This window comes from Ustilaginoidea virens, chromosome 2, assembly GCF_000687475.1.
Source record: "Ustilaginoidea virens chromosome 2, complete sequence".
Classification (NCBI taxonomy): Eukaryota; Fungi; Ascomycota; class Sordariomycetes; order Hypocreales; family Clavicipitaceae; genus Ustilaginoidea; species Ustilaginoidea virens.
In genome coordinates, this window is record NC_057317.1 from 62,674 (window position 1) to 76,954 (window position 14,281).

General features: G+C 54.8%; 5 protein-coding genes across 5 annotated transcripts; 1 reads left to right on the forward strand and 4 right to left on the reverse strand.

Annotated features, from left to right (window-relative positions):
• Nucleotides 1-128: 128 nt before the first annotated feature.
• Nucleotides 129-2,695, reverse strand: UV8b_01782 (uncharacterized protein; the record flags this gene model as incomplete). Its single annotated transcript, XM_043139280.1, has 3 exons — nt 129-1,388; nt 1,489-2,190; nt 2,297-2,695. 3 exons carry the CDS (start codon nt 2,693-2,695, stop codon nt 129-131), a joined length of 2,361 nt encoding a protein of 786 aa, XP_042995214.1.
• A 5,805-nt stretch (nt 2,696-8,500) lies between these two features.
• Nucleotides 8,501-8,842, reverse strand: UV8b_01783 (uncharacterized protein; the record flags this gene model as incomplete). Its single annotated transcript, XM_043139281.1, has 2 exons — nt 8,501-8,591; nt 8,658-8,842. The coding sequence occupies 2 exons, from the start codon at nt 8,840-8,842 to the stop codon at nt 8,501-8,503; spliced, it is 276 nt and encodes a 91-aa protein (XP_042995215.1).
• A 69-nt stretch (nt 8,843-8,911) lies between these two features.
• On the forward strand, nt 8,912-10,200 carry UV8b_01784 (uncharacterized protein; the record flags this gene model as incomplete). The annotated part of the gene is made up of 4 exons (XM_043139282.1): nt 8,912-9,149; nt 9,294-9,349; nt 9,449-9,885; nt 9,951-10,200. 4 exons carry the CDS (start codon nt 8,912-8,914, stop codon nt 10,198-10,200), a joined length of 981 nt encoding a protein of 326 aa, XP_042995216.1.
• Nucleotides 10,201-11,541: 1,341 nt separating this feature from the next.
• UV8b_01785 (uncharacterized protein) lies at nt 11,542-11,860 on the reverse strand (the record flags this gene model as incomplete). The annotated part of the gene is made up of 2 exons (XM_043139283.1): nt 11,542-11,687; nt 11,761-11,860. 2 exons carry the CDS (start codon nt 11,858-11,860, stop codon nt 11,542-11,544), a joined length of 246 nt encoding a protein of 81 aa, XP_042995217.1.
• A 296-nt stretch (nt 11,861-12,156) lies between these two features.
• UV8b_01786 (uncharacterized protein) lies at nt 12,157-13,734 on the reverse strand (the record flags this gene model as incomplete). Its single annotated transcript, XM_043139284.1, has 1 exon — nt 12,157-13,734. The coding sequence occupies one exon, from the start codon at nt 13,732-13,734 to the stop codon at nt 12,157-12,159; it is 1,578 nt and encodes a 525-aa protein (XP_042995218.1).
• Between the last annotated feature and the right edge of the window lie 547 nt (nt 13,735-14,281).

Below are 14,281 nucleotides of genomic sequence, written 5' to 3' on the forward strand. Positions count from 1 at the left end.
AATCCGTCCCTAATGGGAAGGCAACAAGTAAATGTCGCTCATGATTTCAAATTCATCCTTTCGACTCTGGTTCGTCGTTTTCAAGTATGCCTCAATGATGGCCGCCTATGCTTGTAAAAGTTGATCGCTCAAAACATAAAAGAAGCCACGAAGCACAAGCATGTATACATGGTCGACAGCGTCAGTTCAAACTCGAACCAGGCAGCCTGCCCACCAAAGGCAATCTTCTTGCTCTTGGGCGTTGGGTGTGCGACCAAGGTCTTGGGATCGCGGATGAGGAGCTGCTCGCGTTCGGGCATCTGAGGTGGGTCAATTGCGTACGCAATGGGAGTCCACAGAGAGTTGCAAATGAAGATAAACGTCAACGGCGGCCAGAATGCGTGTGTGATCAAGCAGATGAGCAGAGACCGCAAGTCCGACGTCGAGACAAGGACGAAGCATCGGTACGAAGACAGCACCACGCCCACCAGAGTCAGGTACACAAAGCCGAGGTGGAAAAGACCCATGTAGCTAATCAGGATGGTCCACAGACGCTTGAGCATGTTTTTCTTCAGAGCTGGGTCCCGCTCGTTCAATGCAGAGGCAAGGGAACCGGTGGGTTTGAAAGCCTGCGCCTTGCCTCCCAGCCACTTGGGCAGCATGAACGCACGAACGATGCAGAGAGCGATGTACGGCGACATCCAAAACTGGGCCCGGGATCCACGTTGCCCAGTGTGGTAACCTGCGGGCGCGAAGAGGACAAACTCGCACAAACGATTGCTGATTGTCGCGGCGAAGCAGGCACGTATCAGCCACCGAAGCTGTTCCTCGGTCGCGTACGCAACGAGCGGTTTGCCGAGGACCAAGATGACGGGAACAGCAAACATCGAAATCGAGAGGATAATTGTGTGCAGGTTGAGGGTGGCGTACAGGAAGCCGGAGAAGCGCTGAACCCAAGTCATCTGACGAACCTTTTCACCCCACAGGCAAAACTTGAGCTTGAACGACGTGTCAACAGTGCCAATGGCCCATCGGGTACGCTGCTTCAAGTGACTTCCGAAATCTTCGGGAACCGTGCCAAACTGCAAGGGTTCATGAACGTAGGCCGTCTTCCATCCCCTTCCAAGCATGAGGGTCGAAGTGGCGACGTCTTCAGCCAGCGATCCGAGAGGAAAGTTGCCAATCTCATCCAAAGCCTCACGTCGGACCACATAACCAGAACCAGTGCACCAGGCCACGCCCATGGCATCCTTAATAGGCTCAATCACGTGCACGAATATGTCGAGACTCTGAGAGAGAGGATCCGAGGGTGGAGTGTTGTAGAACAACTGAGGAGGGCAAGCCAGGGCCATTTTGGGGTCGACGAGGAGGTGAGGCAGCACGGCTCGAAGCCAGTCGCGCTCGGGGATCTGTCCACGGTTAGCTGAATACTGCCCGGAACCCGGGAGGGACGCCCTGCGTTATCCGTTTCGTGAACGGCATGGTATGGGGTTCGGGGGCGATACATACCATATCAGCATCCAATGCAGCCATGAATTGGCCGGCGCCGCCGGGGAGCAGATGAGTTTGATCAAGACCGTAGTTGAGATTGCCGGCCTTGAAGTGATGTGGCTTTCCCGGAATCTTCTCACGCGACATATAGATGACATTTGGGTAGGTCACGGCCAGGCGGCAAATGGCAGCTTCGAGAGTCTCGGACTTGGCGTCATCCAGAACGATGACGCGGAACCTGTCGGATGGATAATCAACATCGCAGGCGCCTCGAACCGTGTCCATGACCAGGTCATCATCTTCGCCGCAGCAAGTGACAAAGACATCAACAGTGGGAACGTCGTAGCCCCTCAACCGGAGCTTAGGTCTATATCGCTTCTTCATGGACATCATTGTCCAGCTATTGTGCATCAAGGGAGGAATAGCCACTGAAATCTCGACGGCAGTGAAAACCCAGGCCGCGTAATACACCGTGTTCAGCGATTGTTGAGCCCAAATAACACAGGCAATACGCAAGGCCAAGTAGGTCAGGTACAAGCCGGTGTTGGCAAGAGTCAAGAAGGGAACCAATTTGTACAGATGGCGTCTCCAACCTTTCCAGATGTCGCTATCGTCTCGCTTGTGTACGACGTCGATGGTCTCGCGGTCAACCCAGTCTTTAGCGCCGGCCGGTGGTTGAGCTGTCTTTAGCAAGCCGGTCAGGCTAATGTGACTTTGATTCTGTTCCAACTCATGAGCATCGTGTTTGGCGGATTCGGGGAACATTACATTCAACATGCACCACAAGCGCAACACAGATAGGGTAGGGAGAGGACGAGCTTCTTACCATGGGAGTCGATGGGCCAGAGTCTGAGTGGAATGGAATACCATAACGAGTCGAGGCTAGCGAATCTACTGGGGTTTGTTGCCCAGTTTTCCATGAGCGTACGCTGGCACGGGATCCGGCCGTGCTGTCCACCAGCGTTTGAGATTCTGAACGTCCAACGATTGAAGGCGGCCAGCCTGGAGAAACATATTCTTCGGCATAGAGCGACGAGTTGGGCCGCGAATAAGAGTTTGGTCTCGCGGCCCCAGGAGTTGGTGTCGGAGTTCCTCGTCCTGGCGTTGTGTAAAGCTCTTCAATGTAGGCTTGCTGCTGTTGGTAGGGATGATGCTGCTCTCTTCGCTGAAACGTGCCAATGTCCAGCATCTCCTCCTCCTCCGAGTAACCTCTCATGTTCGACATTGCTTTGCAGACGAAAACGATCAAGCCACTCCAGAGTCGGAAAATGCAAGCAACCTTTTGGAAAAGGGGGCTAAGGATTCCCAGCTATTTCAAGTTCTGGATCCGGACAAAGAGTGGCAGCGACGACTCCAGAAAATGAACCAGCCAACGACGCCGCGTAAATCAGCTGATCAGCAAATCCAAGCCTAGTCCAAAATAGCATGCAGGTGAGGCTCTATTTCTTTCGTCACGCTTCGCAGATGTTTCCGTTGCGCCTTGCTTTCCGATCGTTTCGAGCCGGCTGTAATGTGTTGTGAGAGGGATACGATGAGATGACGGAAGGGCGGTGGCGTGCCGTTTTTGGACCGTTGCCGTTGTGCTGGAATGTCGACTTCTCTGGCTGTTCTGATTCGGGGCGGTGTGCGGATGGGGACAACTTCAGTGCCGCAAAGCGACCAAAACGGTGAATTAAGCAAACTTGCGATCAATATACAAGCATTCCAAACAAACGACAAACGAGTGTGGGTTGAGTGAAGGAGGGTTGCACAAGAAACGAATGTCACAATGAAGACAGACGCTTAGGAGGTTTTGGAAGAGGGGATACGGGATACGGATAAGAAGATGACGAGAAACTTGAGGATGCCGCTTGGGGAACGGAACGGATGAGAAAAGGAAAGCCCCCCAGCCTAGGTACCAAGGTACCTGGAGTCGGCAGGCCGGCCCTGGGTTAAAGTCCATCAAGACGCCCAGCATGGTGCATGCAGGTACTCGTACTGCCGTGTTCCGCACCAAGTGGAAGGGGGGTGTGGGAGGGAAACGTGAATACGAGTGAGCGGAACAAGGAAGGAGTGACTCTGGCGAGGGACTGATAGGTCCACGGTGCCTAGTGCGAACGCCACGCCTCTTGGAATCCTTCCAAGGCTCGCTCACCCCCGCGGAAGCAGGCTGTGCTCTATGGAGCCGAGAGCACAGTGTCTGGTACGTCTTGCTCTGGGGTCGAGGCGGCGAGTCGTCCAGGACCAGACAGGTACTGCGTACCCAGGCGGGCTGGGAGCCGTGGTGTTGTAACATGGGTTGCCGTCATCCTGCTACCGGTACGGAGGGCATTTCCGCCGTTGGGAGACGGATAAGCCGTTGACAAGGACATTGAAGCCAAATTCCATCGTATTGATCCAAGCGCCAAAGTTGGGTGCCGGAAAAATTCATCTTTCCGATGGGCCGTACGAAAGAATGCGTTATGTCCGTCAACAGTGGCAGTGCTCTACATGATTCGATTCCGTGAGCAGCTGACAGCTTGGCTGGTGGTACCAGCCTCTTTACTTGCCGGAAGGGTCCCAGAACGGCGGGGAATATCGCTAGAGCCACTTGGATTGGAGCTGGTTTGGTAAGCGCACGGCGCCTGTGCCTGACCACACCCGACCCCCCGCCCCCCCCCTTTCTTTCCCCAAGCGTTTATTTGGGTTGAGGTGCACGAGGATGGATTTCACAAGACCTCGGACCAGATCCTGGGCCTGGTTCAAGCGATAGGATCAAATGTCCCGCATGTCTGCCGAATGTGCAAGTTTGCAAAGCCCCAGGGCACATTTGAACGGAGGAATTCTCAAGGACGCTAATCCAGAATCAACAGCGGGTTTCAGCGGGCTAACAGGACAGATCAAATAACAGCAAAGAATCTGAGGTACATCCCTTGGACCAATCTTGATTGGCCCGCTTTCCTGCAAAGCGACTTCATCATGGGTAGGAAATTACACCAGCTATAAGCATCTATTATGGTTCACACTACCAGAATAGTTTGAGGTTTTTGATATGGATGCAGGCGAGCCCCATTTACTATGTAAAACGAAAAAAAAAAAAATTTGTCCCCTGCAAGGCAACCAAGCACAACGCACGGCAGGGAACGAACTGGTTCCACCAGCCCAGCGCGGACTGTCAATTCAGGGATACCAACGGCTAGCGCGATCCTACAACTGAGTCCTGCACAGCCAGGTCTCATCGAGCGGGTCGGTTTACTGGCTCGGACAGTGGGAGCGTACAGCCGGGATGGGCGCCAAGGCAAGGCCTAGCCATTTGAGTTCTGGGATGACATGGGATGGATGGTGAGACAGCAAGGAACCCCTGATTAGCACACTCGGTGACGGTCGCCCATCCACCATGTACTCGCTCCGGTTTAGGATAGAGCAGAACACTCGGTAGAGTCGGTACGATCGTGGCAGGATGCTAAGTCTTCCCCCCTAGGGGACGCAACGCTGACACCTCGGATGGTAACTGCAGGTGACGCGCCATTTTCAAGGTCGGCACTCCGTACTTGGAGTACTTTGTGCAGATTGTTACAGAGGTCATGCGGCTCACAGGTTGCGACCGCTTAGTTTCCTTACTTTGGCAACAGAAGACAGAGACGGCTGGGTTTTGCGCGATCGGTTGATCAAGCGGCACCTATGGGAGGGGAGTAGCTACATACCTCCAGTCTAGTACAGCAGCAGCACAGGTAGTAGGGCTAGCGTGGAGATTTCAAACCCGTCTCGTGTCTGGTGGCTGCAGGAATAACAGGTCTGGTCTTTGCTCCCTGTCTCCAGGCCTGTCAAGCGCTGTTGCATCATTAGCATGGGCGAGTCAGTCACGTCGCGGTAGACGCGGCCTCCAGCTGTTGTTGATTTCAGTGGTCAGCGCCCATTTGTTCCCCAAGTCGTTTGCATTTAGCCCTATTGTTGGAATCGGTCGTATTCGCCTAAGCTGAGCCTGGCTGTAATCTTGCCGAGATGCGCGTGCCTTTGCTGCTGATAAGCACTCAAGGGAGCGGCCGCAATGTCAGTGACGACATCTGCAAATGGGACTTGATGTTTGTTTGTTTGCCGCTTTACTCGTGTCGGCGTGCGTCAGAGCTTGGGTCGAGCCAGCGAGTGCCCGGCTATTAGCTAGTGGTGACGTTGGGATTTATCCCTTTCAGGCGCCGGCGTGGATTTTGTCATACACGGCAGAGAGGGAGATTTGCGTATGGAAGGACGTTCTGGAATCGTGAGCTTGGCGATGCCGCGAAGTGCACATTGAGCGCTAGTCTCTTGCCTTGCCGCACGGAAGCCCGTAACCACAAACCCTCCCCCCAAATAACCCCAAAATAAACCGGGCAAAGCTATCGAGCATCGCCGCCACAAACAGGCCCGGTTGGAAAGAGGGAGAAAAAACACGTTGTCCCCGAGTGCCGGCTCCCAGTTGAGAAAGACGCAGACCCGCAGTGACGTGTGATGGGGCCATGTTTCCACCGGACTCCAGTCATTCGTCTGCCTGAGCGTGCATCCATCGCTGCTTGACGAAGGTCTTGTTTGTCCTGGGTGGAATTCTCCACAAAGTCCCGCGAGAAAAGCGCGGCCGGCTCCACTCCCCGCGCACAAATTTTCTCTTATTGCCCATGCTGCATGAGCAGTGGGATGCACCACACACCGGTGGCTGCCTGCGACCAGCTCCCTGCCATCATTGCGCATTTCCGCCATCACCCGAGGGTTTGCAGGCATGGTGCAGGCAGCGCAAAAGAGAAATGTACGTCAGTACTGCGACAGTGACGGTCGATGACCATAGTTGGGGACTGTTCCATGTCCGTACGGAGTACTCAGCAGAGCCATGTCAACTTGCGGGACGAAGCACGATGAGGACCTAGAATCATGTCCAGTGCCTGTCCTTAACTATCTACGGATAAGAGATAGGTCAATAGCATCAAATTGTCGCTGACTAAGTGGGCTGAAAACAGGGTGCCGGCATCCACTTTTCCTGGCAGCGAAAGCCCTGCGCCGTGCGGTATCCCTCTCGGAAAGACCATTAACCGAGCAACCCTAATCAGTCCCTCCCGAGTCCAACATCGTTGCTCTTTCTTCCCATGTGGAACATGCATTTTATTAGTCTGACTTGGGTTACCGTTCCCCTCTTCGCATTGCCAATTCGTGCTCTCAAGGGTCTGATCCCCAGCCCAACTCAAACTTATGAGTTTTGGTCTGCAAGCATTGAAAGGGGGGCATTCACCCGCCCAGGGTAGCGATAGGTAGGTCAAGGTTTCCGAAATCAACCCAGATGATCCAGCACGGCATTCCAGCAATTGGTTTCACGTCGCCGAAAACGGAAGTCCACACAGCCCCTTGCAGCCCCTTGTAGCCCCTTGTAGTCCCTTGTAGCCCCTTGTAGTCCCTTGTAGCCCCTTGTAGTCCCTTGTAGTTGTGCGGAAGCTGCACAGTTGCCGGACAGATCCCTCACGTCAAAAACATAGCACGGAAACAAAAAAGAATTCGCATGGGGGACCCCATCCCATCTGACAAGAACAAAACGAAACGAAACAAAACGAAACGCTCAGGCTTGATGGATTGCGAACTTGGTCATGCAAATCGTTGTTGGACTCATAACGGAACCCTATCGACTTCTTTTCTATCCGTCTCGCTTCCTTCTTTGGGCGCGTGGTGGTCCAAGCCCCCTTGCGCTACCGCTCAGCATTGGCAGCAGCTAATTCGTTCGAGTCGATCTTGCCCCTCTGTGGCCCTCCCCTTTCGTCATCTCATCCAATCACGCGCTTTCAATGGCCCACTTTTGGCTCAGGAGCAGACACGCAAGTCTTCTCTCATTGGCACATTTGGGGTCCTCCAGGCCGTAGTAGTAAGTCCCCCCTCGGGAACGGCGGCTCATTACGCATTGGGATGGATCAGCAGTGCAGGTTTGTTTTTCTTTTTCCTTCGTTTTACCCATTGCATTGTCTCTTGCCTTTGCCCCCTTTTTTCATCATTCGCGACTCCAAACCTTAGTTGCTACAGCCTCCGTCGATGTTCATGGGCAATGCAATTCCGCAGAACCTGACCTTGTGCTGTCGGGAATGCCATCTATCATCTTTCAAGTTTCAGCGTCTCATGGTCTTGCGCTATGTAGTAGCTACGTCTCTGGCACTTCACTCTTAATACATGTGATGATGGCTAGAGCACGCGCCCATGCTCGGTCGGGTCTCGCCACCTCCCCGCTTAACCGTCAATCTTTTGAGCGTCGGATGCACCAGTTGACGGGCCCGGAGACTTCATTCTCCCAGCTCCCTTGGCCCCAACCAGACGAGCCGACCTAGTATCCTACCCATACGTATCAATGATAAATCACGGCATCGGAAACGCCAAACGAAGCTCTTGCCAAGGCATCACCGTACACCTGATCGTGCTGGGTCCTATAATTGCCATAATTGCAAACCTGAATACAGCCTAAAATGTACAGACGCGCGTGCAGACGTGTGTCCAGCAACATGAAAAAACTGCATCATGAGGCGAGGCGTGGGAGGGGGGTGTACTCCGTAGATTGCGCACAATACTTGGGAACGGAGCCGGAGCAAAAGCCATCGAGACAAGGGCAATGCAGGCTACCCGTTGCATCTAACCACACAGATCAATACGAAAATTGACCCCTAGCAAAATCCTTTTCCTCTCCAGGCGGCGGCTGTTCGTATACTTCCATGACGTGGTCTGGCCCCTGCTACCAGACCCCTTCCCCCCCTCACCACCCTCCCCCCCCCTTTTTCCACCCTACAGGGTGGTCGTCCGCTGGCGCAGGCTGGAGCCGCCCCTTGGCCGGCCTGTACCGGTACAAGTTTGCGTCCAGGCGGGCAAACCGCAGACGCCATAGCCACGCAGCTGACCTCGCCGCCAGTTGCCATCCGGCAGAGCCACTGACTTGCTGCTCTCCAGACTCTATTGACCTGCGGGCCAAGCCTACCTGCCCGCCCCCAACAACGGATGTACGGACCAAGTCAATACAAACTGGCACCAAGCAGACCAAGCAGCACCAAGCAAAGCAACAAGCAGCACGCGGCGGCACCACTCAGCCATTGCAAGTGCCAAACCCTCTCTGATCGTATTCCCAGAGCATCACTTTTCCCCTCGTTCCTACTTGACCGAAGTGGTTGAATCCGCTGCGTCTCCCGTGCGTCATTGTCTTTTGTGGTTTTTTTCTTCTTCTCCTCTTCGCGTTCCATGACTTCGATATCTCAGCGTGCGCCGCTCGTTTTGTCCGCCTAATTTCGAACCGCAGCGACGAGTAGTTAATTCCCTTTCGATCCGTCGTTTGCCCGTCTTTCGCGATACTCCTTGCTCGCCGCTGTCCTCTCGCGCCCCCTTGCTCTCTCTTTGTTTCCCTCGTTAATTTGGCGCCCCGAACTCGCATTCATCCTTTCTATTGTCTTTTTTTGCTATCGATTTATTTTTCCGCGCAACATATTCTACACCGGAAGCCATGTTTAGGTGGCTAGTAAGCGCCGTCTTCCTGGCCCTGCCCATTGGCACTACCCTCGGGATCTTGCTTGGTCTGCAGGCATGGCGTCAAGCCAACGGTCAACCGCCTCCATTCTCTGGCGGTGATGACGGTTTTGGTCTACCCGGTATTATCATACCAAAGGGCAAAGATGGCGTTCGGATATTCTGCGATGAGTCCGTCGGTTTTGACCCAGTGTCCAAGAACCAGAATTTTATTCGTGAGTGCTGCTGTCCTTCGAGTCCAACTCTCTGAATCGCGAATTGGCCATGGTCACGTGGACGAGAAGCTTGCGGAACCTGGAGTGACCATGCGGCCTGCTGCCACCGCAAGTTTGTATTGCTAACCGTTTGCTGTCTTCTAGTGAACCCAAATCCTTGGGGCTGGAAAGAGGGTGAACAGGGTAACATTTGCATGCTGGTAGGTCATATGTCTCGTGACAAACTATTCATTGGAAAATGCCCCTCCCTTGACCAGCATGGACGTCTGGGGTTTGGCACTGACATTAATGAATGCCAGGTGGACTATAATGCAAACCGAACCTACGAGACGGCCTTTTCTGCACCAGTGTTTAATGTCACATGGAAATATCCGGTCATGTCGGGAACAAACAACGTGCACGCTTACCCCAATGCCAAGGTTGACAGCAAAAAGCTGCCAGCAAAACTCGGCACCATCAATGCACTTCGGGTCGAAGTTGAATGGCATGTAACGTTGAAGAACGATTCCCAAACAGAAATTACCGACGCCGAGGTCGCCCAGAGCCGGATCAACGCCAACGTGGCCATCGACATGTTCATGGACAAGGACAAGGACAAGTCTAGCGAAAGTGCAAAGGCTAATTACGAAGTGATGGTGTGGTTTGCTCGTTTTGGGGATTCAACCTGGCCAATTGGCAAGGTGCAAGGTGGCAACGGTGGAATAGTGACGACAAAGATGGTTTCAGGTGTCTCTTTGTGAGTTGTCTCTCGCCGGACAGAATTGGGAAACATGGGGCCCGGACCTAACCGTTGGGAAACAGCAACCTCTATGCCGGCCAAAACCAGTTGACGAACCAGACGGTCTTGTCCTGGGTGACGGAGACACCAGCCAACAAGTTCGCAGGCAAAGTAACGGATCTGTTGGAAGAAATCTTTGCACTCAACGACACAAAATACCCTCAAAAGACGGATTACCTTGGATATGTCGCCTTTGGCCAAGAAGCATACAGCTCGGATGTAAACGTCACGTTTGCGGTTCCTCAGCTGGCCATTGATTTCCAGACAACGTAATCGACGCAGGCGTTGGGCGTATGCAAGACCCTGCTCAGCCTGGGTGGTCGCAGACGGTGTGTCGAGAAGCCCAACCGACGGGTGACTGTCCACCTGGCTCTGCGGCGAGACATGTGGCAATGATGAATTTTCTTTTTTTCCCTCCTCTCTTCGCACGAGTGGGAGAAGATTTTAATGGCGTTTAATTTGGCCCACGCAGCCATGTTGCATTGTTTTTTTTTTTTTTGCGACCTCTTTTTGCTTGGAGGCCTTTACTCCTTTTTCTTGTCTCCTTATTCGCTAATTTTGACATATCTTGCCACTATGCATGGGCCATCTGGGATGATGTTGTATATTCGGACACGTTACTGTACGGCGAGGTGGACAGTATATTTCTGCTGCTTTGGGGGCTCTATCATTCATCAGACTCGACGGGTGCAGGAGGTTTTATAATGTACAGCATGACCATCATATAGAATTGAGCATATGCGAATTGGAAAGAAGCGACGCAGGGGTTTGGGTGCGTCTGGCGCCCGTCAGCTCAGCTGGCGGATGGGCGGGAGTCGATGCTGTGTCGACGCTGTGCAGAGTGTAGTCGACGATGTTGGGTTCTCCAGCATGTAGTCGGTCGACTGGCTCTGAATTCGATTGTCTAAGCTGATTCCAGACATTGTCTGGCTGCCAGACTTGCACTGCCTGTTGTCATTCTACATCTATGGTCATTCATTCTGAAAATCTGGTCAGGAATATCAGGTCCAGAATTTCCACTCCTATCTAATTCCAGACATGCCAGTCCCACTGGCTTCGGATCCAACAGCCTCATCTGATTCTAGCCCTGCCAGTACGACTCGAGCTGTTGCCGCGAGCACGAGCTCTAGACGGAATAGACTTTGCAAGTGGCCATGTCCACAACATGGAAGAGCTACATCCTCGGTCCAAGGCACCATCCTGCCGCTTCCCCCCTCCTCCTTGACTATGTACCTTGGGTGGCCTCGGTGGGCGAGCCTCGATCAGCCTGGGCCCGGCTCTGATGGCATGTGCATATGTATCTTGTATAGCTGTTCGATCCAAAACTTTCTCTTGCAGGCTCGCCACGCCGCCGTCACACATCCCTGCCGCTCGGCCACGTCGCCGCTCCCCATCTGCAGTCCAGCTCCCTCCACGGCATCTGCAGCAGCCGCAGCAGCAGCATGGTGGCGAGAGATGCACCGTTTTTTTTTATTACCCCACGTTTTGTCCACAGTCCCATTTCTTTGTCGGCCGGCATTGATTGCTTTTAGTATTGCGTTCACGGGCCATGCTGGTCTGTGCCGACTCGACTCGAGTAGGTCTTGCCCCTGTGACGACACCTGGACGCTTCGTTTAGCCGGGCCCCTGGATTGGAGGGGAAGTAGAGGCAATGGGCTGCTCAAGCGGCGCTGGCGCTGGTTTGAGGACGTGAAAAGCGCTGCGGAAAAGCGCGTGGTAGAGATGGACGAGCCCATTGCGGGGCTGACACCGCCGGCTGCCTGTTCAATGTGTCGTCAATGGAGAAGGGCTGCTTGCCTCGGCACCAGCGGCTTCACTCTGACAAGAACTGACCTTCTCCCGTCACGCCTAAGCGGTATACAAAGCCGCAAGGAATCATAATCATGTTGGAGATTCGGCGCCAACACGGGTTGTGGCATGATGCGGCAGCCATTCCGACAAGGCTTGTCGCTTCGTCCTCGGACGCGTTGCCATCCGGTCCTCACTCCAACTCAAAGCAGACAGGTAGAATGCCATCCGAGTACAGGTTTGCATCACTATATAAAACGTATCAAAACATGGCGTCATATTCCGAACACGGAAGCACCGCACCACCTAGCGCCTAGTCACGCCGCCTCTTTGAGCGAGGAATGGGAAAGGAAGGCCGACGGGGGGAAGCAACAAAATGGGTTTATGATTTGCAAACTATCAAAACGCGCAAAACTCGACAGTAGATTATCCACGCTCACGCTAGTTTCTCCGCGGGGGTGCCGTCCCGTTGTATCCGTAGCCTCCCCGTTGTTGGCTGTCGGTAAAGTTTCTTTGTGGGCCGTTGTTCGTCGGACTTTGCGGCCCCAGGCCGGGAGACGCCACCCGTGAGTAGGCGTTTGGCGCCGAGCCGCTGCGCAGCTGGTGCATCTGGTACTGGTTCGGGGATCCGGGGGGCGAAATCGTCGGGCTTTGAGAGCGCAACATGGTCGGCTGAGAGCGCCGAGGCGGGTGCCCGGGGCTGGGAGGAACGCCGAAATCGAAGCCGTGGTGGTGTTGCGAGGGGGCAGGGCTGGCGGTTCGACCGGGCTGGCTTCGCAGGGCGGCGGCCCCCACCATTCCACTCACGTTGCTGGCACTGCTCCCAAGCCGCGAGCTCTCGTCAAAGGGTCCGCTGAAGGGGTCAGACGGGTTAGACTCCGGGACGTGGTACGAGTTGCCGTCGCTGAGGCCTTGGGCGCGAAGCTTGCGGGCGTCGTACTCGTGCCCGTATTCGGCGAAGCCGTCCGGGTCGATGCCGTTCTTGTTCAGCAGCTCGTTCTCGCGCCTCTCCTTTTCCTCGCGCTCGGCAGCCGCCCTGGCCTCGGCGGCTCCTATACGGCGCTGGCGGATGTAGAACCACAGGAGCGCGCCAAAGGCCAGGGCGCCCACGGCGCCAGCACCGCCGTAAACGGCAGCCTTGGACCTGGAGGGTAGGTCGTTCCACTTGTCGCCGAGGGATTTTTCTGGCTGCTTGTTTAAGGCGTCGAGCGCCGTGGAGTTGCCCGGGGTGGACTTGATGCTCTGCCAGCTGCCGGAACGGTCGCCGTAGGTATACTCCTGGCCACTGCTAAAGTCGGTGACCTGGGCGCTCTTCAGATGCATGGTGTAAGGGCCCTTGGCGTAGTCGGTATCGCCGCCAGCCCACTTGCGGGTGCCTTCAGGCAACGAGGGGTCGCCGCCAGCCCAGATGCCAACGCTCATGCGCATCGGGGTCTGCGGATAGTTTTGGGTGTTGTTGGCATCCTTGGCCTGCAGAACACGTACCTGGGCGCCGTCAATGTACCACCCGATCGAGTCCTTGGTCCAGACGGTCGTGTAGTTGTGGAAATCGTCCTGCATGCCAGTCATGGGGTGCGAGCCGCCGTTCTTGTAGTCCTGGAGGCCCTTGCCAAAGTAGTTTGTAGTCGCAAAAGTCTTGTTGGAGCCTAGAAACTCCCAGTCCACCTCGTCGAGGTCGTCGCTGAGCCACATCATGGAGCTAACAATGCCCTGGCCAGGCGCAACCTTGAGCCATATTTCGGTCCGGCCAAAGAAAAAGTAGAACTTGGTGCGGAGGGTGGGCGAGTCGCCCTGCTTGTTGATGGTGAAGGCAGCGCCCGACTGGGCGTCGTACGTCACGATTCCAGCCGTAGTTTCCCACAAGGCGTTGTCAGGGGTGGAGTTGAAGAAGAAGAGATGGTCGGTGCCGAATGCTGGGTCTGCCGGACAGTCGCGCTCCATGGGGTTGCAGCTGGTAAGGACTTGGGCGGAGGCGAGGCCTAGCAAGGCCGTGGCGGCGAGAAGAAGCGCGCACAGCATGTTTACTGTCGTGAAATTTGCCACGATATCGTTTGTCCAGTGGCGAAACGGAAATTAACAGCGCGAACAGTGGGAGGAGGCAAGAGAAGGGGGGAAATAAAAGGCTGAAGAGCTTCTGCTGTAGCAGAGATGCTTCGAATGCTCTCGGTAGTCTTGACGACCAAAGGAGAGGCCAATCCTGGCCATACGAACGAGTGGGCGGGCAGTTGGATTCGTACGGGCGTCGCCGACCAAATGTTGCCCAAGATGCAAAGGCACAAAAAGCAGCTATCCTGTCGCTGACCGGCGTTTGTGCTGCAGCAAGAGAAGCGAACAGAGAGGCTGTCGAACGGCAGCGCGCAAGAAAGGCGAGAGATGAAAGTGGAGCAGCGTGCTCGCTCATGATGAGATGGGCAGGGCGAGCAACAGCTCAGAGTGTCTGTGCGGCCATTCCATCATGGTCACTGGGATTTGCCAGCCGGCATGCGGTGGCCAACCTGCGAGTACATGGTGAGTGGTACGGGAGCACTCGGCGTCAGTTTGGTGTCGCAGCAGACTGGCATCACAC